Source organism: Daldinia loculata, assembly GCF_022478755.1.
Source record: "Daldinia loculata strain CBS 113971 unplaced genomic scaffold F4817scaffold_44, whole genome shotgun sequence".
NCBI classification, from domain to species: Eukaryota; Fungi; Ascomycota; class Sordariomycetes; order Xylariales; family Hypoxylaceae; genus Daldinia; species Daldinia loculata.
This window is the reverse complement of record NW_026054898.1, coordinates 77,267-105,030: the sequence shown is the minus strand read 5'-3', so window position 1 is coordinate 105,030 and position 27,764 is coordinate 77,267. Positions and strand designations below refer to the sequence as shown.

General features: G+C 43.3%; 7 protein-coding genes across 7 annotated transcripts; 2 read left to right on the top strand and 5 right to left on the bottom strand.

The window, feature by feature from the left end:
• The first annotated feature begins 4,188 nt into the window (after positions 1–4,188).
• On the top strand, positions 4,189–5,264 carry F4817DRAFT_345120 (Gar1/Naf1 RNA binding region-domain-containing protein). The gene is made up of 2 exons (XM_049304224.1): positions 4,189–4,422; positions 4,528–5,264. The coding sequence occupies exons 1-2, from the start codon at positions 4,341–4,343 to the stop codon at positions 5,148–5,150; spliced, it is 705 nt and encodes a 234-aa protein (XP_049156687.1). The 5' UTR covers positions 4,189–4,340; the 3' UTR covers positions 5,151–5,264.
• A 1,676-nt stretch (positions 5,265–6,940) lies between these two features.
• On the bottom strand, positions 6,941–9,700 carry F4817DRAFT_360361 (uncharacterized protein; the record flags this gene model as incomplete). The annotated part of the gene is made up of 4 exons (XM_049306270.1): positions 6,941–8,099; positions 8,156–8,493; positions 8,551–9,038; positions 9,109–9,700. The coding sequence occupies 4 exons, from the start codon at positions 9,698–9,700 to the stop codon at positions 6,941–6,943; spliced, it is 2,577 nt and encodes an 858-aa protein (XP_049156686.1).
• Positions 9,701–11,536: 1,836 nt separating this feature from the next.
• Positions 11,537–13,909, bottom strand: F4817DRAFT_195767 (uncharacterized protein). The gene is made up of 3 exons (XM_049298512.1): positions 13,479–13,909; positions 12,879–13,417; positions 11,537–12,816 (listed from the first exon to the last, which is right to left on the bottom strand). The coding sequence occupies exons 1-3, from the start codon at positions 13,531–13,533 to the stop codon at positions 11,836–11,838; spliced, it is 1,575 nt and encodes a 524-aa protein (XP_049156685.1). The 5' UTR covers positions 13,534–13,909; the 3' UTR covers positions 11,537–11,835.
• Positions 13,910–14,297: 388 nt separating this feature from the next.
• F4817DRAFT_195734 (ARM repeat-containing protein) lies at positions 14,298–19,551 on the bottom strand. The gene is made up of 11 exons (XM_049298511.1): positions 18,314–19,551; positions 18,074–18,262; positions 17,546–18,023; positions 17,383–17,498; positions 17,258–17,323; positions 16,984–17,208; positions 16,815–16,918; positions 16,508–16,766; positions 16,312–16,454; positions 15,656–16,257; positions 14,298–15,595 (listed from the first exon to the last, which is right to left on the bottom strand). Exons 1-11 carry the CDS (start codon positions 19,190–19,192, stop codon positions 14,910–14,912), a joined length of 3,747 nt encoding a protein of 1,248 aa, XP_049156684.1. The 5' UTR covers positions 19,193–19,551; the 3' UTR covers positions 14,298–14,909.
• Positions 19,552–20,162: 611 nt separating this feature from the next.
• On the bottom strand, positions 20,163–21,847 carry F4817DRAFT_345097 (uncharacterized protein). The gene is made up of 2 exons (XM_049304223.1): positions 21,374–21,847; positions 20,163–21,310 (listed from the first exon to the last, which is right to left on the bottom strand). Exons 1-2 carry the CDS (start codon positions 21,691–21,693, stop codon positions 20,269–20,271), a joined length of 1,362 nt encoding a protein of 453 aa, XP_049156683.1. The 5' UTR covers positions 21,694–21,847; the 3' UTR covers positions 20,163–20,268.
• Positions 21,848–25,100: 3,253 nt separating this feature from the next.
• Positions 25,101–26,480, top strand: F4817DRAFT_195675 (DUF1917-domain-containing protein). The gene is made up of 4 exons (XM_049298510.1): positions 25,101–25,217; positions 25,272–25,807; positions 25,866–26,115; positions 26,167–26,480. Exons 1-4 carry the CDS (start codon positions 25,190–25,192, stop codon positions 26,256–26,258), a joined length of 906 nt encoding a protein of 301 aa, XP_049156682.1. The 5' UTR covers positions 25,101–25,189; the 3' UTR covers positions 26,259–26,480.
• Positions 26,306–27,413, bottom strand: F4817DRAFT_195670 (acyl-CoA N-acyltransferase). Its single transcript, XM_049298509.1, has 2 exons — positions 27,137–27,413; positions 26,306–27,067 (listed from the first exon to the last, which is right to left on the bottom strand). The coding sequence occupies exons 1-2, from the start codon at positions 27,314–27,316 to the stop codon at positions 26,702–26,704; spliced, it is 546 nt and encodes a 181-aa protein (XP_049156681.1). The 5' UTR covers positions 27,317–27,413; the 3' UTR covers positions 26,306–26,701.
• Between the last annotated feature and the right edge of the window lie 351 nt (positions 27,414–27,764).

Genomic DNA, 27,764 nt, shown 5'->3' with positions numbered 1-27,764 from the left:
GTATGCAGGGGTTGTACTCTCGGTGGGCTTTGCGGCTTTCGTGGAGGATACGACAGTACTCGTTGGCGTTCCGGGAGACACGTCGACGTCTGTCTGGTGCTGAGTAGGTATTGTCGGGGAATAGGGGTTGAAGATGAACAGCGTGATGAGTAAGGAGACAACAATGGCGAAGATGTAGTATTTAGGGCTGAATTTGCGACAAGGCGCCCAGATAGGTAAGGCGAACGACTGGATACGGCGCCATAAAGGATTCTGTTCTATCCGACGTCTGCGGCGTGATGACTGATTTTGGTGGCTGTTTTCGGGTTCGTCGTAATCGAATTCTTCGCTCGATGGTGACTGACTCTCCTTGGAAAGCAGCTGAGCTTGGGACTCGACATCCTCTTCTCGTTGCTTCATTTTGATTTTGCAACTCGTGCGAAACGCGCTCAAAAATACCGAGATGTTCGTATTGCCAAGATAAAATGTCGATAGGATATGCACCTCGATCCTCTAAGTCTACACCCTTATGTAGATGTGGTAGGATACTTAACGCCGACACATATAGGCGTTTCTATCAATGTCAAGTCCACAACGACGACTGCGGCGACAATGATGTTGACGAAGGGGTCATATTATGGAAAAGGTCATTGGCGACATTCGAGTGGAAAATAAATTAAAAACGATAGACTAGGGGTGTGAAGGAAATGGGATGGGAGGGGCGAGAGAAAAGATGGCGACAATTCAGGCAGTTAATAATTATTTTCCGCTATTAGAATGCGTAGGACTTTGTTGGTGCAATCTACACGGTACCTTAACTGCTATGGTAAGAGATATTCCTTCGCATGGGCAAAATGGGCAAAATGGGTCGAAAGGTTGAGTTGGCTTAGGCAGTTTACAGGATACTACTTTATTAAGTGTTGCTTAGCTGCTTCTAAGAGGTAGGTAGGTAGATTTAAGTTAGGGGATCCTTCAAAGCAGTTCATGGTTCTTTCCAGTCCCACATCATTAGTGTAAGTCTCCATTAAGTCCCACCTCATCATTATTACATGGATCCTGTTATATATATATACATGGATACAGGGTCTAGTGTACATTAGTTACCTTGTAAATGTATATCTTTATTATCTAACGTTATGTAATCTGAAAATCCCATTCTATTTCTCCATCCAACTTGTGCCGATCTCTGCGTGGACACACGGCACATACAATTCCATTGATACCAGATCCACGGGGTTACTACACAGTGATACTAGTGTATGTATATGTACAGCAACCTCATCCTCATCTTTGTCGTCATGAGTACATTTATCTACCTACTCGTTCACTCTCCGCAATCGATATCATCGTGGTCCAGACAACCACACCCAGACTACATCCTAAAGAATCACCGGCTTGAGTAGTTCGATTTTTCTCAGCAGTTCGTATAGATATAGCCTATCATCTGTCTGCAAAACCCCCATTGATCATTGATAAATCACATTGGACGAGGCGAACACGATACTGACTGCATAACACCTCGACACGCGCATATCTACCAGGGTGAGTTACACTAGGGTCTGACGACCATCCGCATTTGTCGATTCAGCTGCACGACGCTTGGTAGCATTTAGAGCAAATATCCGGGTTTGCTCGGATAACTACCCACCAGGAACGGCCCCAATACGCGAGATACTACGTACTAATTTATTCTAACTTCAAGCTAGAATTACTAAAATAACTAACTCACTATTAATATGCTAGTTATTTTTAATTCGAATTTCTAGACCGCGCTGTTTAAAACTTTACGTCCTACGTCCTGCCACTGTGATCGGCTCTGATCAGCAATTAAAAGGAGTAGACGGTGTTGATCACGGAATTGTACCCTCTCTGCCTCTTCTAACAACATCGGTGCCTAGAGCGCGATGGGGGCTATGTTAGCTTCGACCACATCGACGGACCCTTCTGACCGCAATCCCGCAATCCCGCAAGCATTGACACGTGCGGCCGCATAATTTATCTCGTCAGCTTTGCGCATGGGGGGAGCAAGAAAGCGAAAGGGACGACTAGGCCACCTCACTCATGTTGAAGCAAAAGCTTCTGTGCTGCACATGGGCAGTCCTGCCGAAATGGACTCATAAGCGTCTGACACCAGACGAGGTGACGGTCTAGACCCAGAACATCAAAATAAGCATTACATCTGCAAGCCACGGAACGCCGAGAAAAAATAAATACATCTTTAGACCAACTTTGCTGAAGGTACGGTAGCCCCAGATAAGCTAAGCTGGTCGTGTCTTGGAAAGCCAGCCTTATGCTTATTACCGTATTCGACGGAATTACTCAATTAAATGCGAGGGATCTGTCAGCAAAACCCGCCTGAACTCTTTAAGCTTGACTAGGACAACTTTGCAAGTTGCAAGTCGGCTTTTGAAGGAATAAAGGTTTTAAAGCTGACGTGCGCTATCTACATAACACAAATGGTGATGCAATCCTTAGGAATACCAGCGACCCGCCTAATTTTCTAATAATGGTTCAGACTTGCGAGGGTTTTATAGCCTATGCAATGCCGTCAGGTTGCTTTTACTATGCATAACTTAGATCATACAGATCTATAACCAACACATCAACAATCGGCGATATGGAAAATGCGACGTCAAGGGCCATATTCTTTATAATTCTCTTGGGAAAGTCGTCCTGACTCAGGCCTATGGATCCTGAATAGTAGACGTTATACTAAATCAATAGGCTATCCTGTCGGACCTCCTGTAATAAGGCTAGCAGTCCGCCAAGTTTCGCCCTAACACACCCTAGAGCGAGAACATGTACGGATTAGTATCGCCTTATGCACAGACCATAATAATCCCTATGCGTTCTCGCTATGGCAGTACAAGGCGCGTTCCACAGATCATCCCGGCTCACCATGATGCTAAGACCGCCATCCTAGCACGACACCAGGGACACGGACACCTGCGTTGGGGCCGATCTCGACTCGCACGTACATATGAGATTCCCACTTTTTCGGCTTTGGGCTTGCAGAAAGGAATGGCAACGTGACTTGGCAAATCCTAAATTCCATCCCGCATCCTCGGATGGTTCCACAACGTCATGACGATCTCATAACAGCGCTGATATTCTCGAGTGATTTCATCATAGGAGGATTTAGGATGATTTTAGGTATTGATAATGACGATGACGATACAGGTTTTAGTTGAGTTTTTTGACTTGACAGCTAACATGATCTGAAGTCAAACATCTCTTGTGATACTAAGTATAGCCGGCTTTTACTAGCTGCTTAACATAGGTATTGCCGGCCGCTCATTCAAAGTCAGAGCCGGCTAGTCAATGTCACCAGCAAAAAGCCTACGAGTAAGAACACAGATTGTGGTTACGGGGGGCATTTGCGTCTTGTTTTGTTCGACACAATGCTGAGCCATGATTATTACAGGATGACAAAGCTGCTTGTCATTTGATATAACCCCGGGCTGTGGTGTAAATGGCAAATGATGGCCCTCTATTTGGCCAAATCCCGAAGCAACACAGCAGTGAACCAGTCAGGAGGCTGTTAAGAATGGCTCGCATCGAGGGTCTATCTCGTGGGTCACAAACACCCCCTGAGGGAACAGGTTGGTTTCATGACTTTTATATTTCTAAGACATCTCTGTGTTTCTGTGCTTCTAAAACTTGTTAGTTGAGTTACATCGGATAAGGCCTCCGGGTTGCTTCTGCAAGATTGGGTTAGACATAATCATTTGTCAAAAGACTTGATATTACGGTCCGATGGGGAAGTACAACAAATCCTTAACATAGCCCCCGTGGATGACAAACTAGAACGAAAACCTGCTTAGTTAGTACTAAAATCAGGAGTGTTGTTCTCGAAGGGATTCCCCTCGTTGCTATAGGACAAGGACAAGTTTAGCAGGATTGAGTACCTGTTTTCACCCGCTCCTATTGGCTCGATATTGGAAACAAGTCGTTTTGAGCAAAATGAGAGGAGGATGGGTGTTTGACAAGCAGTCCAGTCTAGACCGTCTGCCTGCATCTGTCTTACAGCCAAGGCACGAATTACGTTAGTTATCTGTGATGGTGTAAGTACAATGTAGTACCAAATTGAAGCTAGGTATACCGTATCGAAGGTGATTTGGTGCTAATTACCTAATCCACCAGCTGCACAATTCTTATCAACCACTATCGATAACACCTTATCCATCCGCGCACGTTTTTCCGCCCGAGAAAAAAGTGCAGGTGGGAACTTTAGCTCCAGCAAAATTATTATTCGAGGTTTCCGAAGCTTCAAAAACCTTTCGACAAATTTCCCAATTCGCGAAAACGCGCATCGTCAATCAACCCCGTAGAGGCCAATTGACCTCGCAACACACGTCACTATGTCGAGAGGAGCGCCGCGCGGACGGGGCGGCTTCGGAGGTGGTTTCGGTGGAGGTCGCGGAGGAGGAGGTGGTCGAGGCGGTACGTGTTGATTTTATTCTTGCAGCTTTAATTCTATACTATAAAATCTCCCAAACCCCTAAATATAATGCGCGCAAGGCTAATAAAGTATTCTATAAATATCAGGCCGCGGCGGCTTCGGACAGCGAGACTTCGGCCCGCCGGACCAGATCCTAGAGATGGGCAGCTTCCTGCACGCGTGCGAGGGGGAAATGGTGTGCGAGAGCATCAACCCCAAAGTACCGCACTTCAACGCGCAGATCTTCCTCGAGAACAAGACCGCCGTGGGAAAGGTCGACGAGGTCCTCGGCCCCATCAACCAGGTCTACTTCACTATCAAGCCCACCGAGGGCATCCAGGCTACCTCCTTCAAGCCCGGCGACAAGTTCTTCATCGGCTCAGAGAAGCTCCTCCCCCTGGAGAAGTTCCTCCCTAGGCCTAAGCCCCCGCCCGGCGCGCCTAAGGTCAAGAAACCTAGTCGCGGGGGCGGTCGTGGTGGGTTTGGTGGTGGACGTGGTGGCCCGATAAGAGGCGGTGGACGGGGTGGATTTGGCGGCGGGAGAGGGGGCCCGTCGAGAGGTGGTCGCGGCGGCTTTGGCGGCAGTGGCTTCGGCGGCGGCCGGGGAGGTGGTGGTGGTCGCGGGGGTAGCGGTGGATTTAGCCGCGGCGGCAGCGGTGGTGGCTTCGGCGGTAGTGGTGGTGGTGGTGGTAGGGGACGGGGCGGTTTCAGCCGAGGAGGTCGATTCTAAAAGCTGAGAGCGAGATAGATATACCCCCCGCCCCCCGCCTCCCGATTTTGTTCTCCTGGCGGACACGACACGAAATGCACCACGGACCCGTCGTCGTAGTAGTAGTAATGGGCCCGCTCATTCAAATGTTCTCACGTGGTACGGGAATGGCGTTACGAGGAAGTTCTGATTCATTTTAAAAATGTCTTGTCTTTTTTTTTTTTTTTCTTCTTTCGCACTTGCTTGCATATAGGTACCTACCCCAAGGTAAATAAATAAACAAACGAACAAACGAACGAACGGACGAACGAAATGCTCTGTTGGTTAGGCCGGGATACCTACCGGTTGGCTGTAAATATACGGGTGTTTAGGTAGGCATATGAATTGCGTGAACGTAGTTGAATTTGTATTAGTTACCGTGTGTTGATCTGTTAGTTTGTATTATTGATTGATTGATTAATTGATTAAATTGTGAAGTGTTGGGCTATGAAATGCTCTAACATACTTCCTAATCTCAAGATAGCTATATCTATATATATCTATATATATCGAACTCGAGCTATTTCAAGTACCTAACTTACCGGAGATACTAAGGAAGGGGGTGGTTCTCTATTCGAATAACGACTGGTTTGATGAAAGACCTTGAGTCATGAGTAACCAGGAAGACATAAACATAGATATATATACCTATGTATTTGGAGTTCTATAAGAGATTGAACGTGAATGTTGGGGTAAATCTTAATAGCCTCAATTTACCTGTTTAGAATCCTATATATGCTTTGGTGGAAGTCAGTAATACGTAAATAAAGTGATCGAAACCTAGGTACACAACGACTTGGCCGAACGTTCAGAGACTATATTTCCGGATCTCAGAGCCCATGGCAGAGCCAGCCAGCCAAGAAGTATAGGTACCTGTGAGTGAGTGAGTGAGTGAGTGACCACATCAGTTTATATACCAAACGTAAGAGCTAGCCAAGTCTTGAGGTTAGCCACGGTAATATTAACTTTCTAAATTGGACAAGAGGCTCGATGTGATATATTTCCAGCAATCAAGTTAATAGGAGATTTTTTCGATCCAACGTCCTCCTAAGCATAACTAAGGTACTCAAGCCACGAGACGTATCCCGTAACTTAACATATCTATCTCTCTTAGACATTTCTCAACTTTGTCATCACAACAACTACCCAGCCACTAGTCACGCAAACAAACACTCACACAGCAACACCGCACTCACTCTAAACAATTCGAAAAAAAAAATCATATTTCTTATTGCGTATACCCATACCCATACCCCGTACTCGTAGTCATCCCTATCCATACTTATATCAATATTCAATATTCAATATTCATATCCCACTTATCCCCAACCTAACCCAACCCACCCGCACATCACGAATTCAACTCCCATTGCATCCTGCAACTCGTACGAGCAGGGTATCTATCCACCCCCTACTCTAAGAATCCCATCGTAAGGAAAAACAAACCAACACAAGGATTCAACCCGCCGCCGCCCCGTCCCCTTTTTTTGCAACCTCGGCTAGCTCTGGTATACAAAAAAACGAGAGAAACCAACGCCGCGCAGAAAAAAAAAAAGAAAAGGGAAAGGAAAAGGTATACTTCCAGCATCCATCGCTTACAAAGACAGTTAAATCATCCCCTTTCTATCGAGCATAAACTAAGAACAGCACTCGCTCGCCCTGTCCAAACGATCTAGGAGGGAACCCGAGGCTTTATAGCGCAAAATCTCCAATCCACCACTGCAATAGGATATCCGTTCTGTCCAAGCCGCTAATCAAATCCTTCCAGGCATCTAATAAGCACCTGGCGTACTCCCCGGTGTGCCCCGCGGGTACTCACCAGGGATATGAGGGTTACTGCTCGTCCCATCACCGTACGGCCTCGGCTGTCCATTCTGCCCCGAAAACGGCATACCTGTAGCCGGATTTGGCAACGGCTTCACGAACCCGTTCCCTGCGCCGACGATCTGCGGCTGCTCCTTGCTTGGTATGCTATAAGCCGCCTCCGCGCTCGGCGTATATTTCTGCTGCACGTCGGTAGCTATTTCGTATGCGCCGGGTTTCCCCGAGTCTTGGCTGATAGTAGTCTCTAGGCTCTGCGACGTGCTATTAGACGTCGGGCCGGAGATGATGGCGGGCCGGCTGGGCAGTCCTCTCTGCTGCTGCTGCTGCTGCTGCTGCTGGATAGGTTCTCCGTTATAAGGATTTATGCCATCTGCTCGCGCCTCATTGTCAATAACTACTGCTTGGCTGTGCGCCTGATCCAATCTCACGCTTGGAGTATTCCCGTAGGACTGGCCAACTATCTGCGATGCCCGATTCATAGGATAAAGCTCGCCCATGCCGCTTCCAGGTAATGCGCCCGCGGCTGCGATTACGACTCGATCTTGGTTGATGTCCCCGTTGGCGCCGCTAAGTGCGTATTCGTTCCCTACAAGCCCTGAGCCGACACTACTGGGAGAGCGCGGTACTTGTAAGCCCCTCTGTGCGTTGACTTGTATGTCGGATGGGAACCGACCTCCTGGCTCAGGCCTGTTTTGCATAGAGTCCTGTCGAGAACCTGTGCTCGCGACGGCGGGGTCGACCGAAAACGGCTCGTCGTCCTCATCGTCTACTATACCATCTGAACTCGTAGTACGCTGCGAAGCCCGCGAATACGCGCGAGAGTGGCCCCGAACAAAGTTGCTAAGCTCCTCGGGAGACTTCTCCGTAAGAGCTTTGATATCCTCATACCAAGCCATCATAGTATCGTGGCTTTCGGCACGGAAGACCCAAGTATGACCGCGGTGCATAGCCCCAGTCTGTCGCCCCTTGAGGATGAACTTGTTGGAAGAACCACCTTCTGTGGAGTGAGAACCCAGCTTCTGCTCGGGAAGATACAGAGACATGACAGGCGCTTGAGTCTTGTCTGCAGATTTGAATTCGTGCAGATGAGTTGGCGATAATACGTACCTACCCCTTCATGTTAGCTTACTCGCAGTTTATGATTTCGAAAAGGAACACCTCACCATCCGGCCGTATAACTCTTCAAGTATTTGCTCTTGCGCTCAAGAAGACCTGCACGGATCTCTTGACAAGCGAAATGATCTCGACCTGGGTAATGGATATGCTCGGCCGATCTTAGGGGCACGTCGGGATCGACGAACTGCGAGTCTCTCTGAATGAAGGTGATCCACTCGTAGTCCTTAGGCATCGTAATGGGGCCGGCGCGGAGTTCGTCGATGGCGTTGTACGCCGCGTCTGCTTCCCGCTTGATAATACCTACGTACGCGTTGTACGATTTCTGAATCTCACCAACGACAATCGATTCAAGCTCTCTACCTGACGACTCGAGGTTCAAGTATGCCTGTACTTCTGTGAGATTTTGATTTTACCCAGTTATGTGTATTGGGAATTGTTTTACCTTGTGCAAATAGTTCTCTTCGTCGAGCTGCCTTTCAAGCTGGCGATCTACCGCAAGTCTCAAGAGATATGGATCTTGCTTTCCCGTAGTCGTAGAGGAATCTAACTCGCTCTGTCCTAGGACTTCTTGCAACGCGTTGACAGCCCTTCTGGTACTGTCCATTTCCTTCTCGACCGAATTCTTAAAGTCGCTGGATAGGCCCCTTATCTCCTTTATCTTCTGATTAAGATCGCTTCTTAGACCGGTTAGCGCTAGAATGACATCTTGTTCAATCTCCTTGGCTTTGTTGGCCTCTATAATCATGTTTTTGTGATGGTCTCTCAAGATCTGGAGCGCATCATCCAGCCCACCGGACGAGAGGAAGCCGGGCGGCGTTGACGTATTGTTAAGAACATTAGCAAGCTTAAGAAGCGACTTAGATCGATGCTCGTAGTGCGATTGTATTTCCCTAAAATATGCGATGAGATCCTTGAGAATCTTCCTCCAAGCTACACATTAACGTTAGTGGCAACGAAACATATACGAGACGAACAAGTCACGGAAGACGTCACAACCTACACTGAAATCTCTCGGCCAGTATTTCTGTCGGGCTACCCGAAGTCGGTACAGGGCAATAGAATGCGCTGTGGACCTCGTCTGAATCGTGAGAACTTTGTAAAGCGAGACTCCTCACGCTGCCGGCCTTCATGCTCCTGCGACTGCTGCTGCGCTTGAGACTACCACTCCTACGAAGAGAGTTCTTCTTCTTTAGGGTATTTCCCCTCGATAGGGATATGGCGTGAGTGCTTGCGCCATCGCCGGTATTAAGGATTTCGGGTCGTGAGGATATCGAGTTCGAGCGTTGCATGGTGGAATGCTGGTAATTATTCTGCTGGGATGTTGGACCGTCGACGACCGAGTCACCTCTCACACTCGCATCCCACTCCTCGGTAAACTTGGTCTGACGATTGGCAGTTTGGTAGTTATCGTTCTGGGGTGGTGTAATATGAGAATTGGCTAGCGTGTTGGACAGAGTTTCGTCATGTACTTGAGGTCTTTGTGGCTGGTGATACGGAAAGTAGCCACCAGAGTTGGACCTCGAGTAGCTACCTGTGTTACCGTTGGTAGGGAATGCTACGGGATCTAGGGTAGTGGTGGCGGGCTGGTTCATCATATTGGGTTCGATGGTGGGCGGAGCGAGAGGTAGTAAAGGCTTGGCGGACATGAAAGCGTTGACGTAACTCTAGATATAAGTGCCGGTTAGAGAGAATTCAGCCGAGAAGGTTTAAGACTAATGAATAGAGGGCGACAAGCCCGTAGGCTTAAGCAGTCTTAGTCTTACAAAGTCTCACTAGCGTACCTTGCCTAGAACTTTTGGATCTTTTAGAATGCGCGACTAAGTAGCACCGACTGACAGCGTAGATTCGTGGATAGTAGCGAGGCGAGGTGCATAGGGTTTGAGATGGCTGTAGATTGTGGTAACGAATGGCGTCTTTGACTTTTGTTAAAGCAATGTTTTAATCCTAAATAATGACTAGCAAGTTAGCCTAAAGAAATCATGTACACCTAGTGAGTTACTTCGTTGGGCATTGTTCTATGCTGCAACAGTCAGGAATATCTCAATGTTTAAGTCGAAGTATCAAAAAGTGGCTAGGTCTAGCCGATAAGCTCAAAGGACCGTCACAAATTGGGTCGACGTACTTCGTACACGATTCAGGATATCCTTATCGTTGGAAGTTGGGCGGCAGCTCAATTGGGCTCTAGTATGAAGTAAGGGTCATTCATACTTACGGGGCTAATAGTCTCGCGATTGAAGTGGAATTCGTGGTAGAATTCTGGAGTAATGGGTATCGACGAGAAAATAGGGTCGGGTCCCTATGTAGACATGGAAAAAGAAAAGGGAAAAAAGAGAATAGCTCGGAGAGGGATGCGCAGTGACGATGATGTGGTTGTCGTCACCTTTGCGACTTCCCCCCCCAGCTTTGCCATGCCCGATTCTCTTCACAAACAGGCCCAAAAGAGCTTAGCTTAGCTAGGATCTACCATAACGCATGTACCGTTGGCCGCTGCCATACGTAAAACTTCATACGCTTACCAGCTGTCGGTTCGTACCATCCGCATTCGGAATTTCGAGCCAGCAAGGGTCCGGCAAAGTCGGCCCACTACATAGGCGGGTTGGCGGGGTTTGGCGTTATTGCACGAGTCTTTGTCAGACAATACTATGACGTAGCCTATCCGTCGGCGTATACGGACATATCCGCATGTGTCTTCTACATATTATTGATTCTTTAGGTAACTGAGCATCACACATCAGATATCATATCAAGATTAATACACTACATAACACAGGCTTCCATGCAAAAACCAAGTTTTGTATGTTTGTCCCGATGCCTCATTTAATCAACCTTACGAATTCTATGAATATAATAACCGCCAGCCCACCAGAGTCATACTCATTTATATTTGGATCTTTGACTCGCTCCAATTTAGATATCTACCTAGGTAGACTCCTCTATCTATTTTATATACGCACTTAAGTAATGCAACCATCCATTGCATGTGAATCCAAGGTTCCGCACGTTTCCGTCTATCAGAATCACTGAATCCCGTCCAATAGAAGCAGCACACCCTACTCTGCATAGATGGATATTTGATAAGGCCATCATTGGCTCAGGGTTGTAGAAGTAAATGCAAGAATAGTTGTTCATAACCCCATACTGCCCCCAGATACCCTCTATTGCTTACACCTCTAATAGAGGTACAAGCCACCTACGTCCCTCATCACCATCATGAGCTTACAACCATGTGTATAATCGCCCTTCGCCATGCTGTACTACTACGTCGTACCTGCATACACATATTAAAACGAGACAAGTCTACAACACTCTATACTCAGTTCTGCATCAAGACCCAGGAGACTTATATTAAAGGACCATTCTCATCAATCTATCACAGCTCGCCCTCAGAAACCCACACATAGTTGTGAATACTAAAATTATCATGAACATTAACTATTTCTTACGGACTATAGGGCGCAGGCGTCATTCGGTTATTCCTTGTTCGACTCCAAGAAAGTAAAACCTCTCCCCGTCCTCCCTTTCCTAAACGCCTCGCCTATGCAAATGCTATCTCTGGGATATCGATTCTCAAGCATCGGCTTACTCGGTACGCCATTTCCCATGTCAAAAATGCCATTCTCTGCTGGTCGTTCCCACACGACACGAGGTCCAATCTCCACCGCTGGAGTGCCCCCGCCCATAATTAATCAAATTACATCCTTGCTCTTTCTTGGAAAGCTCCTAAACCTCAAACTAGCTCTGATATAGACCTCACCGTCTCCGTAGTTGTAGTATGCTTAATTCTTCCTCTCCGTCTCGGCGGCGGCGCCTTGGGTGGTGCCTTCTTAACACTCCTAGTGCTATTTTCATGTCCTATAGAAACATACGGTACTCCGTGCCGGTGCTTCGGCACCTCAGGAAGTGGTTTCTTCGGCCTGCTTGGCTTTGATGTCTCCTTCGTTCTAGCTTCCCCACGGCTGGAGCTTGGACGGGGTACTTCGTTCTTGACTTCTACTCCATTGTCAATTCTAGTCTTGGTTTCTGCTTCTGCCTCATCTTTAGCTACGGCTTCGGCCTCGGCTTTCCGGCTCGGCGTCTGAACGCCCGGCTTCTCCATAACCGCCGCCACATGCACGACGCTAACGTTGCTGGCGGTTTCCGCATGCGAGAGGCTAATGCCGAGCAATTTGCGCGCGATCTCTCCAGCACCGGTGCCCTCATCAGAAAGCCACTTGACTTTAGATACGCGGTCTACAAGCCTCAGAGTTGTCTCGTCCGCTGGAGCGAAGTGGGTATTTCCCGACCCGGCTAGTATTCTGAGTAGTTTCTGCACCTCGTCCTTTTTGTAATGAGGCGGCTGGTTAAGTTGCGTATGGGCAAGCAAGGGGTACATCACACGAAGGTACGTATGTCGTAAAGCCATCAATTCTTCCGGGAGGTCGAGAAGGTTGCGGATGATGACATCAAGAAGTACTCGCAAGTCATTGGTGTAGAAATATTCATATGTGGCTTTGGTAGTAAAAAGTAAGTATAAGAGCTTCAAGATGAGAAGCTGTAAAGATGTCTCGGTTTCGCGGTTGAGAAGTAGTATAATATTTTCGCCGAATGTCCTATAATTCGGACCGTGTAAGCTAAGGCACTTAACGACTTTGTTTGTCAGCGGCGCAGTCAGCGTGGGGTCATTCATCGCGGCCGTGGATGCGACCATGTATTGCTCGTTGAGGACAAGCTAGCGACAAGTTAGCATATGAAGTATATTTAATTATATTTCATGAATAGCTTTCAACCTACTAGGACACGGATGATGGGATAATGATATGGATCGTGTGCATCGTCAGAAAAGTCCTCAATAAGTTCGAATAGATAGGTAACAAATCCATCGTCAACGTGTAGCAGATCCTCGACGCGAAGCTGTTCAATTCGCGACATCTCGTACATCAAATCCAATAGCAGTCGATGTAAACCCGGATCGTTGTCTTTTCGCCCGTTGATCAGTTCGAGTAGACGGTGGAAACAACTCTCCTCAATCATCCTTTTGAACGTTGCTTCATCTGCTCGACCATCGAGCAGAAGGAAATTAGCGATGACATATAGGGGCCCGGGTTCATCTTCCTGCAGTAAACTATAGATAATCTGCGTGCGCACGTAGTCCGGGTTGATATAGAAGAGGTTCCCATGGAGGAGTATTTGCGAGCAATTGACTACGTCATCTTCGGACTGGGAAAACTCGTCTCGGCATCGCGACGCGAGATATAACCACGATCGCAAGGCATCATCGATGGTCTCGTGGGCTTCGGCAGGACAATTAGTAGCGACAGCTTTACTTAGCTCTATAGAAATAAGATTAGCTGAGTTTAAAGGGGACGAGATAACCAAGTATCCTCAACGAACCAGTCCATAATTGTTCCTCGCTCTCTATCGAGAAACTGTCTTCGGAGTCGGCCATATTGAAGATCAGAACCCCATCAACGTGTCCGGCATCGCGTCACGAAGCGGGACGAATCTGAAAGCGCGCAATGAATACTAATAGAATAAGACAACAAATGATAAATAGCCAACGGGTCTACGATGTGGAATCATAACCGAACCTAGGAGTTCGTGTTGTGGCTGGGGGTCCCCGTAATGTGAAGGGTCTGAGGGTAAACCGAGTTGAACCGCCGATCAGACGTGCTTGTAACAATAAAATGGGTTGGCGGGTTTAGTGGATGAATAGGAAAAAAAAGGGCAGGGTATTTTCCATTTTCGCCATGGCCCATGGGTCATCTACGAATTCCCCGCGTCGGGCACAAGCCATTTTTAGGTTTATGAACTCATAACCAAAGGGATGTTCTGTTATCTATGCAGCTTATGTATTAATCTAACGGTTATCACAATTAAACTGCGGGGCTAGGACTTGGCATTCTACCTACATACCTGTAAGACATGTACAATTTAATTTACCATCATTTTAAAAGAAACCAACTTTATAATACAATACCACCTGACTCGACCGTCAGGTTGAATCTTACTACATCAATGATTACAAGTTTTTACACAATGAAAAATACTGATCAGATGTACCAACTTCGAGCATAGCCTCCCTCCGTCACATATCTTACTTACTCAGCACCTAGGTTTAAAAATATATCAAAAGACCGAACCTGAAAGTTTCTTAAACAGGGATCTTTTGGTTCACTCTTAATGTAGTCTTGTTGAAGCTTCTGTAGGTCTTAACCAGGTAGTCACATATTTATTCCAAGACCTTATAATCTATATAGTAACTATGTCTTATAAAAGAGACAACTATGAAAGGATAACCCAACAAAACGTGTATTAATATTAAATAACTAAAAGGTACCGCAGCTATAATTACCAAATCATCATCTACTATTAAACTTGCTAAGTACTAGGCTCTATCTTTCCTTAACTGCCTAAGTACCTATTTATAAATGAATTCTTTTTTCATGTTTATTGCTAAGTTTAGACGCCTGCAAATGCTACCTAACTAAGGTACGGCCAGAGTTCAGTAACAGATCAACTATATCTACATTCGGGCCACGAGTGTCCGGATCCAGGAAGAGACCCTGCCACGGCATGTCAGCGTCAACGGTCCAAAGTAAGGTTCTGGCAAACTGGTCTGACTGTCTGACCTTGTCACCGGTGTCGTCCTGGCTCTGGTAGTGGCCAATCCACCAATATCGCGCCCCCACCTCTTACGAATTTATCTTTGCTAGTATACCAGTGTCAATGAGCATATGAACTCAATATACAACAAAAATACGAGGAATAAGTTGACCACGACTAATCCAGTCTTTGAATGCAGTGCCAGCTACCCAATGCGCGCTACGAATCAAAGAGGCTGGCGAGGCCTTCTAGATTGTCTCCGTTGCCGTTCTCTCTGTCGTTGCTTGTGGCGCCTGGTCTCGACGCATCGTGGCTTGGTACAGTCATGAACTGCTGGGCCATTCTACTGCGGGATGGTCTCTTTGCCGAAGGTGCCTTGGTAGGCATTCTGGTGCTTTTGCTTAACTTGCCCATCTCCGACACGCTCACACCCTTTATATCACCTAGTAACTGAAGGACGACTGCTCGTTGACCACGAGAGCTTGTTTCCTTCCTCATCATGTATTCTATCCCACTGTCGACGTCGGCCTGCTTCACGTTGGGGAGCGAGAGTAGTACATCCCTGGCTGTCTTCGTGAAGTCGTTATATGTCACTAGGACCGTGGCGATCAGAGAAGCAAATTCCTTTTGCAAGTCAACAAAATATGGTTCGTGAATAGACGTGATACATGCTTTTACAACATCCGACGATATGTATTCGCGGATGGCGGCAGCTGTGCTTGCGGGTGGAAGGCCTGTTGTAAAGTCCGGGATAATGGAGCGGAAAACCCTCAGCATGATACCGCAGCACCGGGAATCATGCCACCTTATCGCATGAGTGCAGAACATCAGGAGGGGCTCTACGACGGAGGAATGCTCCAAGCAAAATTCTCGAAGCGTAAGGTGATTTCCTGCATCATTGCTGTCTAGGCGCAAAGTTAGAATCTATGTTTCATGCAAATAGGTCGCTGATGAGTTAAACTTACTGAGCCGGGCTGGGTCTAGGAAGTCCGCAACCATCATTACAGCTGCGTTCGTCAATTGTCTTAGGATGCTTTCCGCCTTCATCTCTTCGGTCAGAGCATCTCCTCCCGTTTTCACCGCCTGCTGATGCTCAAGTTTCATCCACTCGGAGTTTATCCTGGCATCCATCTGCTGACAGCATGCAGCTAGAATTGGAGGGAGGAAATGCTCTCGCAGAGGAACTGGACAATTGTCCACCAGATATCTAACCAGATTAAGGACATTGATTAACTGGTGGGCTGAAAGACTGAAGGAATCGGCAAGGAGTGCATGAGCCAAGGGTCCTGGCAGCTCGTTAAAGCCGTAGAACTGCACGTCTAAGCGTGTCATGCAGTAGATTATTGCGTAGCACGATTCGCGCACAAAGCGTATAGAACCTCGAATCGTCGAGGCAAGCCCCTCCAGTGTGAGCTTCTTCTCAAGCACGCGAGCATAAAACTCATCTTTACTACCTTCTGAAATACCGGCTTGCCAGAATCTATCAGTAAGGACGCGGCCAACGATCGATCTCATCTCGGGCGGCAATCCTGTCCAATTGTTAGGGGTATGCGAAGCGTGCGCATGGCTAGATACGAATGTTAGTCTGTTTGCCATCATGTGAAAGCCGTGGGGCTCTTACTTCAAGAAATTAAGCAATTGAGGAAGGATAACCGGGAATCCATCCTGCCACAAGGCGCACGAAACTTGGTAAGGATCGCTATCCTTCTCTACCTTATCGGCGGAACAAGTCAGGAATGACTTTGTAGGTCGTAGTGGGAGAACCTGCACGCTGCGTTAGCGAACAATTTCCGACATGAGATACGAGATGTCCTAACAGTTTGTCGCTCTTCGAGCTCGGCTTGTAGTGCTTGTCCCTCGGCATCGAGTTCAACTGAACCCCAATCCGAGATATTTTGCATCTGCATTCGTGCAAGATAGTTCTGTGCTTTGTCAAGAGCCATGAGTTCGCAAAAGCCCGCATATGATGATAACGCCTGTTTGAGGCGGTCATTTTGCCATTGAGCCACGACGGGGTCAATGAATCCTCGTAGCTTCTGGGCTTTCGTAGCCTGGTCGAGCCGAGTAGAGCGGTGGCTAGGCTAGTTAGTACGCCTTCAAGATGGCACAGAATTAGGAGCTTACACTATAGTAAATAGAAAAGTCTGATACGTAATCTGACGTTTCTCGTCTAGTGTCCCCGAAGCAATCATCTCGTTTACCTTTGCTTCTATCTGGTCATAAACATCCTAGAATCCTCGTTAATATATATTAGGTAGTTAGGTGTATTAAATAAATAGCGTTGTATTCTCACCAGCAAATGGTTGGGCATCTTGGCTGCAAGCCTTTGAAGCTCAACCATGCTCTCCGTCTGCAACTCCTTAATTGCATCCGTATATACTCGGTAATCAGGATGCGTAGCTGGCCAAGTTACAAGAATGTGTTCTAGGACTTTCAGCATGAATCCTGCATTCCGATGAAGCGCATTGACGGAGAAAGCGACGAGAAGCTCCAGAATTCGCTTTCGGATCAGAGGGTCCTACAGCAATAAGTATACATCTGCAGAATGCCAAAATAGGAATACGCACCTCAAAGTTCATCGCCAGCAGACGATTACACCAGGACTCTAAACTTGCTTCTACCGCATTTTGCTGCTACGAAACGTTAGTAGAGATTTCGGTGTCAAGTGGAAATTATATATGCTCATACTAACCTCATCTGCAACAACAAATTCTCGCCACCTTCCGTACCCCTTTAAAGCTGCTTCAATTACTGTTGCTTGAGCATCAACCCGGAGGACCTGTGGAGATGTCTTGGTATAATTTGCCACTGCTAAGAGTTAGACCGATATCTTCACAAACTCGAGCAAGACATACTATTAAAGGCCGGTCCCTCATCATAAAGATGCTCTAAGATATTATCCGTTTGGCCCAAGATGTGTTGCATTGCATCAGTCGTCTGCAATTCAACGATGAGCTCGATCACTGTTGAGCTATAGCGTCTATAGTTCCCCAGGAAAGCATGGCGCTCGGGGATTGTGTCTGTATCTTCTAATAGGAATAGAAACGTAGGATCCTGGGTATCTTCAGGCAAGCTTTCGTATCGAACGAGCCTCGAACTACAACATTCTAAAAGAGGACCAATGAGCGAAGGAAGACTTGCAATGTTTCGTCCGAGAGACTCGTTATTCAGGAGTCGAGTCCATGTTACAAGGACAGGGATTGAGACTACCAGGCTCTGACTCTGGGCAACCAGCAGAAGAAGTTGCAAAAATCCTTGGAAGTCGATGCGGGTCGGGTCGTTTGGTAGAACATTAAAACGTCGGTCCATATAAGTACCTAGGAACGAAATCACCTTTATATTATTAGCGGGAATAGCAAGTAGACCTTCACAGTCAAACTTACCTCAGATAGTTTCTTAGAGAATTGATATTTATCATCATCAATATCCTCTGGATCAACAACCGACCACTGGAAAAGCTGTCTGAGTAGATCGACATATTTGCTGCTGTATAGCGGGACAACGAGGTCTATAAACTCCTGGTCGACAAAGCTTGTTCTTGAATAGAGAGAATGTAGAGCTTCTAGAGATGCCTTTGACGATTAGCTACGGGTACATATAAGATTGGCAGAGCCACGACCTACCTTCTGGACTTCAATGTGGTTTGCACGAAGTGCCTCGCACATTACCGGTACACACTGGGTAGCGGTGACGGCGTTGGGGACGACCCAGGGCAGCAGAGAGTAGAGTACGCCGAGAGCACGAATTGCGCAGCTTCGTATTTCCGAGTCGTTCTGTATATCTTCCGTTAAGCAACGACTTAATAGGTCTGTGATTCTTGCAAGCCAGCCTTCACTGCCACATCTCACATCCGGCCCAGCCTGCCGGTTAGGGAATGTCTCTACTAGGACAGCGGCGGGTGTGAAGATCTCAACAGATGCCTTGCTAAGGACACCCTCGCGAACTGCTACTACTGTGTCATCGCCACTAAAAATATCATCGGATAGCATCTCCAAGATGCACAGGACAAGCTCCTTGTGTACCGCAGGGCCTGACCACAGTTGGCAAAGCAGTGCGTCCATATCCATCCACTCTCCAGCCCAGGTCCTTTTTGCGACCTCAACCCATAACAGGGCAATCTTGTTTCTCAAATAAGCCGGGTCATCTCTCGTTATACCTCGGGAGAGCTCCAGGACGCCGTTACGCAGATCGGTAGCCTGATCTTCGGTGTAATCAGCCCATTTGTGTTTGATTACATACTCTAGCAGTGATAGAGCATAATGTCGCACCACAGGGGACTGAGTCTTGTCGACGGAGAGATGAAAGCCGTAAAAAGAGGCATTTCCATTATTCTTTACGTCTTCGAGGAACATCTGAGCATCTTGCCGTGCATCGTTGGGAGAGTGAGGATTATGAATGACCTCTAGTGCCTTGTGGATCTTCGGCAGGACCTCCATGTTGTCGGCGCCAAAACCTACGCCGCCCGATCCCATATTACCATTGATCGCAGTATGTGTAGCCATCGTGTTGGGGGAACTGGGAGATGCGCGGTCGGCGACGATCTTGGAGGGGTGGGCGGGAGCTGTCGGGAGCTATAGGTCAACCTTGCTTCAGGTGTGAATCATCAGGCAAAGTCTAGATAAGATTGGTTATGAGGTAGAATGAAAGATGGAAAGGCAGTGAGGGTATACTGAATTAGTAATGGCAATTCAGTAAGGAGCACCTTTGTTGATAGGATGACGAATTTTTAGATTCTCGATATGTTTTTGCTTGAGGTGGAACGATGACTACCTAGGTATAAATTACCTATGCGCTAAACTAAGGTACCGTGCTTGAGGTTCGTGTTTCTGGCGGAAATTTACAGGTGATGTGGTAATGTTGCTTCAGCTCGGCGGCAGTACATATGTAGACCGTGCCTTCTTCACGCGACTATTGGTGGGTCCACCTTAAGTCCTGAGTCCTTAGTCCTTAAGCTCAGGTAGGTACATTTTCACCTCTCCGCGCAGTATAATCATGCTGCCATGTACAATGCATATACTAAAGCATTGTTATCAGGGTGTACCTGCCTTGCCCTGCCATACAGCAACTCCACCTTCATAGGCTTGTTACCTATCATGTATTATTATGTACTTATCCGCATGACCAATTAGCTGTTTGGTTCAGCAGGGAAACCGCTGTTCTGGAAGCACTAGAACAATTCCAAAATTGCACCTAAGACGCCCCATGGCGCTGCTGTACTCCACATTCTACAACATTTGTTTGTCTACTTCATTCTGCCAAGCATAGCTCTCATTTTGTTTCAACGACAAATCAAACTATACCGACTTATTTGAAGATGGAGAGATTGTATAAGTATACAATGATATAGCTTGGGAGATCGCGATTCTCTACAATACGTTACTAAAGAATAACTAAGCGAAACGTAAGAAACCGCATCCGTCACATTCCAAAGTGGTATTGAGACTACCTATTTGTATTACATCACCGAGCTCACGTTAATTCGTAGTGTTTATTAGCTTAGGAGTCTATTGACATTAGGTATTTATCACTAGTATAAAGGTTGTAACATAAACAAGGTCAGATCAAACAATTTCAACACTCAAAATAAATATTGATATTCCCATAAACACAATAACTTATCATAAAAACTTGTTGATACACACCGGAGATTTCTACCTCCCGTTTCGGAACCCGGTTGAAAATCGCTCCCGTAGTTCATGCTCTTGTGCTCCTCGAACCGTCCGAGTATTTTGATCTCACAAAGTTGAGACTCTGTACCACCCGAGATCTCAAGTACCCGTGATCCCGCATGCATGCATGAGGCAAGAATAAAGACTTTCCAATGCTGGCTGTCTCCCTTGGTGTTCTCCGTAGCTTTTTCTAATCTTATCAGTTTAAGTCTCCATACACCTCCTTGTAAGTTCTGCTCTGCCAATAACCTGGGCCTGTAAGGTGGCATTCCCTTTCTCTGCTCATCGATCGCGTATACTCTAATGTAGTCGTCGTAGCTTCCAGTAACAACCACGGAATCGTGCGATGAAACTTGCAGGTTTAGAGGGAGTATAGCAGTTACGCCTGCTTCGTGCCCCTTGAACGCAATTGGCGGGTATGAGGTCTCGACCAAGCTCTCTTCAGTATCAATGCGAGCTGAATAGTAAGTACAATTTGTAGTAAGGAGTTTAGAATCGTCACCTCCCGAAAATACTGCAAACTGCTCAGAGCTTTCCTCTGGAGAACCTGCGGCATCCGAGCTAGGCTTGCTTGGTGTCAACGATGAAAATGCCACTGTCCAAGCTTCAAGGGTGTGAGTTATCACAGGCCCATCACTCGTCTTAGAGACATCCCATGAGTCAGTAACACGCAGGATATGGACTTCGTAGTTGGAGGTTGTAATTGCTAGGAGCTCAGGAATATGTGGATGCCACGAGCATGATAGGAGTAGAACTCCCTCATCATCACTAAGCGGCTTGTGAGTACCGATTTCCTTTAAGGAAGCCGGATATTCTTCTGAAGCGGAAAGTTTGAAGAACGACAGGCTTCCAGTACTGGAAACGACAGCCAGCACAGTAGAGTCTTCTCGACTAGGGTGAAAATGAAGGTCAAGGAGAGCTGAAGGGTAGGGGACAGTTTGTACGTGCTTTCTATCCAATGGTAAATTTGATATTAAAATTGAATAATTGAGATGGACGGGTATATTAGCTTACATATCTACAGTCTCTAACAACTTAAAGAGAACAAGACTTCCATCCCGAGTCTGAGTCTTCTTTACTTGATGTTGTTCTTGGTCATCTCCAGAAGAAACGCCCGTATCTGCATTATCTTCTTTCTGTAAGTTATATGTGCCAACGACAAAATAGTCCGGATGACCTGGACAGAATTCGATACAGCTTGGGGGGAGGTCCAGGGTTAATGATTTCAACGGCATGATGCTGCGTCCGTGCGTATCCATGACGTTGCACTTTTGAGGGGCGTTTCTACCACGTTTATATTCGTCAACGGAGAATATGTCAGCAATTAGTGACATAAGACATATAGATATTAAGCCCCGCGTATGTAGATGTCGAGAGGAAATCTACCCCCTCAATTTTTTGAAGTTGCTTTTTTAGAGGAGATAGTGGAGACTTATACTAAAAGTGGGACACATACACAGCTACAGCATGCATGCTGTTGGATAAATTGATCTATTGAACTAACTAATAAAATAAAACATTATTATTTTTTTTTACAAACACTCAAGATGAATCTGAATGTCTGAATGACACGTGACGAGCAGTCACGTGTTGAGATGTACTAAGGTACATCTCACACATGCCGGTTTTAAACAGCGGCTCGGAATCATACTTGTTATACCGTATCCATTAAGAAACAATTGATTTTAGGGCACGGACCACGTACTATATTTGGTATAACTTAAACTATATACGGCTGTGGCTTTTTTAGTGAATATTACGAAAATTTTACGAAAAAAATTAACTTTTTATAAAAATTATTATAAATAATGTAAAATAATGTAAAATATTTTAATTTATTTATTAAAAATGAAATTAATTTTTATTATTGTTGTTATTATATGTTAAAATAAAAAGCAAAAGTTTATTGTTTAAAATAATTATATATTATTAAAATAAATTTCTCGAATTTATTGTATTTATTTTTATTAACGAAAATTTAAAGTTATTTTATTTTTAAAAAATTATCGTATATTATTAAAAAGTAATAAAATAAAAAAATATATATATTTAAAACGTTTATTAAATGGTATATTTATTATTAAAAAAAGTTTTAAACGATTGTATTTAATTAAAGTTTAAAAGTATTTTTTAATAAAAAATTTACAATTTATATTAAATTGGTGAAATAAAAAATATAAGTTATTTAAAAGTAAAAAGTTTATAACTAAAAAGTATTTATTATAATGGCTTTTATTAAAAAATTAATTATGGGTTTAATTTATAACCGTTTATAAAACTTATAAAATAATTATATAATATTAGTTTTAAAAGAAATTTTAAACGTTATTTTAAAATTTATACTTTTAATACTTTTAAATCTTTATTTTTTTAAACGGTTAATTTATAACTTTTTTTCGAAAATATTAAATTATAAAACGTTAAATTATTTATATAACTTTTAAACCTTTTAATAAAATAATAAAATATATAAATAATTTTTTTTAATATATTTAAAAAGTTTTTTATAAAATAAATTTTATTAATATAATTTTATTTAATAACTTTATTATTAACTTTACTTTTTATCGATTTTTTTTTAAATTAATTTTTAATATAAATAAAACTTTTTTATTATTTAAATTTTTTAAAAAATATATATATAATTTAAAAAAAATTAAATTAATAACTGGAAAAATAAATAAAAATGGTTAAAATAAAAGATAAATTACTTTAATATTATATATTTTTATAAACGGGTTAATGTTTTTACACTTTAAAATTATCTTTTATGGTAAAAGTATTGTTAAAAAAAAAAAATAACGGTTTTATTATTTAAGCGTTATTATTAAATTTAACAATATAACGTATAATAACGAGGTTTTATTTATGTAATAAATTAATAAAAAGTTACTTTTATATATTAATAATAAAAAAACTTTATTAGTTATAAATGTGGTTATATTTTATAAAATTAAAGATTTAAAATTAAAGTTAAAAAATAATGGTATTGTTATAACAATAATTTTATTAAGGTTAATTTTTTATTTTTAACTTTTTAACGTTATTATTAATGGATTTTTTAAAAAAGTTTTTTAAAAAAAAATAAAGTTATATTTAAATAAGTTAAAAATTATTAATAAACTTTTTAAAAAGTGGGTTTTTATAAATAAAAAAATTATAATTATTTATATTATTAAAAAGTTATAAAAATATTTTAAATAATTTTATAATAAAGTTTTAATTAAAGATTTTTTTATTTATATCGGGATAATTATCCACCCGTTTAAAAACGAAAATAATTTAATTTATATTAAAAAAATTAATTTATTTTTATTATACCTTAATAATTGGTTTGTTTTTTACTTAATTAAAGATTTTTAATATAATGTAATATTAAATAAATTAAATAATATCGAAATATTAATTATTATTAAAAAAGTTTTAACATTATTATATAATTTATACCGTTTTTTAAAAAAAGTTATATTAATAAAACTTTATTATTAATGTTAATTTAAAATTAATAAAAATAAAGTTAAATTAATTAAATGTTTAAAAAAATAAAATAAAAAATATTTCTTTTAAAAGATTTTTATAGAGTAAAAAACGGTTATAATTAATTTAAATAAAAATTTAAATGCGTTTAAGGTAATAAATTTAAATTTATTAAAACTTTTTTTTTTTTAAACCTTTAAATTTTTAAAAAATTAAATGGAATTTTAATTTTAAAAAAATATTTTATAATAATTTTTTTAAATTTAATAAATTTTAAAAAATTATTTAATATATTAAATGTTTTAACTTTTAATTTCCATTTTTTATATATTTTATTTATATATAATTTTTATTTATTTTTATAAATTTTTTTTTAATTATTATATATATGTTTAATTATTAATTAAACGCGTTTTTTAACTTATAAATATAATTTAACGTAATAACGCGTTTTTTTTATAACTTAATTATAATGAATTTTTTAAAAGTTATTTATAAATATTTTTAAATTTAAATATAAGGAAAAAGATATACGGTATTATAATATGTATATATTATAAAAGTAAAAATGATTAAATTTTAAAATTAATTTTAAAATGTTTAAAAAAAATTAATTTAAATTAATATATTAATATTTAAATTTTTAATAAATAAAGGATTTTATATAATATATTAATAATTGTTATTAATATAATTAATAAATTATTTTAATTTTATTAAATAAATTATTTAAAATTGTTTTATTAATTTAATTAATTTTTTAAATGGTATTTTATAATTTTAAAGTTACGAAAAAAGTGGATGTTATACGATTAACCTATTTAAACATATATTATTGATTTGCCATTAATTTAATTAGTCTGTGCCCTAGAATCAATTATTTTTTAGTAGATGCGGTATATGTAAACCCTGGAGTATAGCTAGCCAGCCTTATTATTGGACCTGGTCCAATTAGTGCCCGAGCGCCTGGTTCCTTCACTTGCAGACTTGCAGCCATTTCAATGTTCCTCTTATGGAAATACTGTGGTAATAATCGAAGCTGCAAGAACGAGGGGAGTCGGACACTTGGGTTGGCAAGAGCACGTCAATTATTCAACAACCCCCGGTCTCATGGAGCAAGGACTTTTACTTTTAAATCGTCTTCAACTACTTGGCCTTCCAACCTACCCAGATAGATACCTCATGTTTCCAATTTCTAAGCCTGACTCGTATCATTGACAATTGACTTCGACTAGTTATACAATATTTATTATATAACTTTCATTTCTTCTCCGTTCTTATTCTCATCGTAGGAACTACTGTTTATCAATTTGGCGTACCTAGGTACATACTCATCTATTTTAAATTGCGACCATGAGTTCCGAGGACTCCGATTTCTATGGTGGAGATATTCGGTCTATTTAACTAACGCTAGATTACTAATTCGCGGCCTTAGGCGACGACGAAGTTCTGGCAGATCTCAAAGCCAAAGTAAAGGTATTCGACGTTGAAGCTTGGTGGGAACAATACCGAACTCTCGATACACCGCTCAAGATGCAGGCGCAAAAGAAGGAAACCGTAGATATCTCTCATCTCCATAACCCGTATGCCGGTCTTAAGAACGCCTGGCAACTTACCGAGACCATTGAAGAATTCGTACAACGCGTTCCGCCTGCAACAACAGACGAAACTCCAGAAGACCCCTGGATTTGGGTTTGTAATCCATACATCAATCGCAAAAAGAAACATGAAGCAAGTAATCAAATGATCCCCGGCGGCGAAGACGAAGCCCCCGAAGAGGTTGGCGCAGACTTGCCTAGTGTGGTTGAGGGCGGGATGGCAAGACTACATCTTGCCTCAGAATTCATCGATGCATGCAAGAAGTCCGGAAACCAGCCAGGTGCTATCACTCGAGAATGTCGAAAAGCCGGGATGGACGCGGCCAAAGATATTCTCAACCTCGCAAGGATGCTACGCGTGAGATGTGGCAAGGTCAGTACATCATCACATATGAGTATATGCTTGAACCATCATTCCTGATATATGCTAGTGGATGCTCTTCTGTTCTGTCTTCCAGGTTAACGAGGTTTGGGAGACTGTCGCCAAAGCTACGGCAAATAATGAGCTTGGTATTGGCGCCAAGGTTGCGCCACGATCGACTACGGATAAGAGAACGGACCGGCTCATCTGCGTCTACACTGCCGATTTCTCCGATACGAAGGACGTCAAGAGAGTCGCCGAGAAGTTGAAGCAGCTCGGACTCATCCAGGCTAGGGATCGAGCAATTTACTACAAACCTGGTAAGTTTATTATCTGAACAGCTTCTGTCGGGACGACGCTTACCAGATTAGATGTGTACACTTACCTAGGCATAGCACGTGGCAATCCTTGGGAGATAAGGGCCTCTATATACGATAGTACCTCTATGCTTAAGAAAGGGTAGGATGGGAGAAGAGAGCCAGAATCGAAGAAAATGGAGAAATATGAGTTCTCATGGAAAATAGTTGAATTCGTCGAGATACCCTTTGCCACCGAAAGCTTGCTTCATGCATAATCAGAGACTTTGAGAAGTACAAGTACTAATCTGAATGTGACCCAAATAGGATCCCAATGCTTACTTACTACCCTTTTAACGCCACCAATGCATTGACCTTCCATGCTAATATCATCCAAATTCCACAGCTTGGTCTTGCGGCACCCTAGTCGTACCACCCTCCCTCCTTCCACAGTAGTCTTTCGGGAGACTCAATAAATTGCTGATAGTCTGAAACACCGTTGAGACTGCGTGCGTTCTGCATGCGTTCTGCATGCGTTCTGCATGCTAGTTCTAATCATAATATATCCACGGCTCACGCGCCGACGGTATAGAAGTAACCCAACCCGCCTCTAGTCAGGTTGCTGGCCAGGTTCGAGGTCTGCCGACTTCAAGAGTAGTACAAGCCTATAAGCGCTATTACCATTTAGATAGTATCGATGGAGCTTCTTCGATCGTAAGAATCCCAACCGCTCATATAGTCTCATAGCCGGTACGTTCGTTTCTTCGGTCTCTAAGACAATTTCGTCGGCATGGCGCTCAGCCATTGCATCGATCGCCATCCTCACTAGCGCCGTGGCTATGCCGTGACCCCTGAAGGCAGACGATACGGCGAGCATAGCTATATAACCTCGATGGGTCGGGGGTGAATGCGAGGCATGATGTTCGAGTTTGCAGATGATGACGCCCATAAGAGATTTATCGACAGGATTAAGTGCCTGGTATCAGGGTATCGAAATATTAGTAAAACGCCTAACGGCAGTACGAATACACGTGCATAAGCTTACCATATAGCACAAGTGAGCCCATTGGTACAAGAAATACCGGTAAACATATATGCTATAGGGCTCGCTGAGATCTTTCGAAATCAAGGCCCGGATAGCGGGTAGATACTTTTCTTCTAGTGCATGTTCGTATTGTATATATAAGAGTTCCCCCGGAAGCTCTTTCGCGCGAGCTATTTCCATAGCTTTTCTACGGGCTGGGTACGAAGGTCTGTCGGTAGCAAGAGATCCAAGAAGTTAAGCGCCGCTATCGGTATCGTCCGTCGGGCTTGTAAACTTAGTATGCACACACGGTCAATAGCGGAGTAAAGCCAAAGGTAAGTTCTAAAAGGCGCGCCGTTGAGAAACCGGGGCGGGGCGTTATAATGGCTGATATACTAGAAACATGAGTTGACTAAGACGGACAGATGGCCCGTTACAGTAATAGATTTGAGACGAAAGATGACAAGACGGGCCGCTTTCACATGCAAGCCAAAAAGAATTCGAGCGAGCTGACCTCTAGGATAGGAATAGTTCCGCGGGGCCGCCCGATTTGAGTTTAGATGGAGTTTAAATGTAATCCATGCTTGTCATGCAGTGGTACCAGAAGACCAAAACCCCGAAAGCACTACTGACCAACGGCCTGAAACGT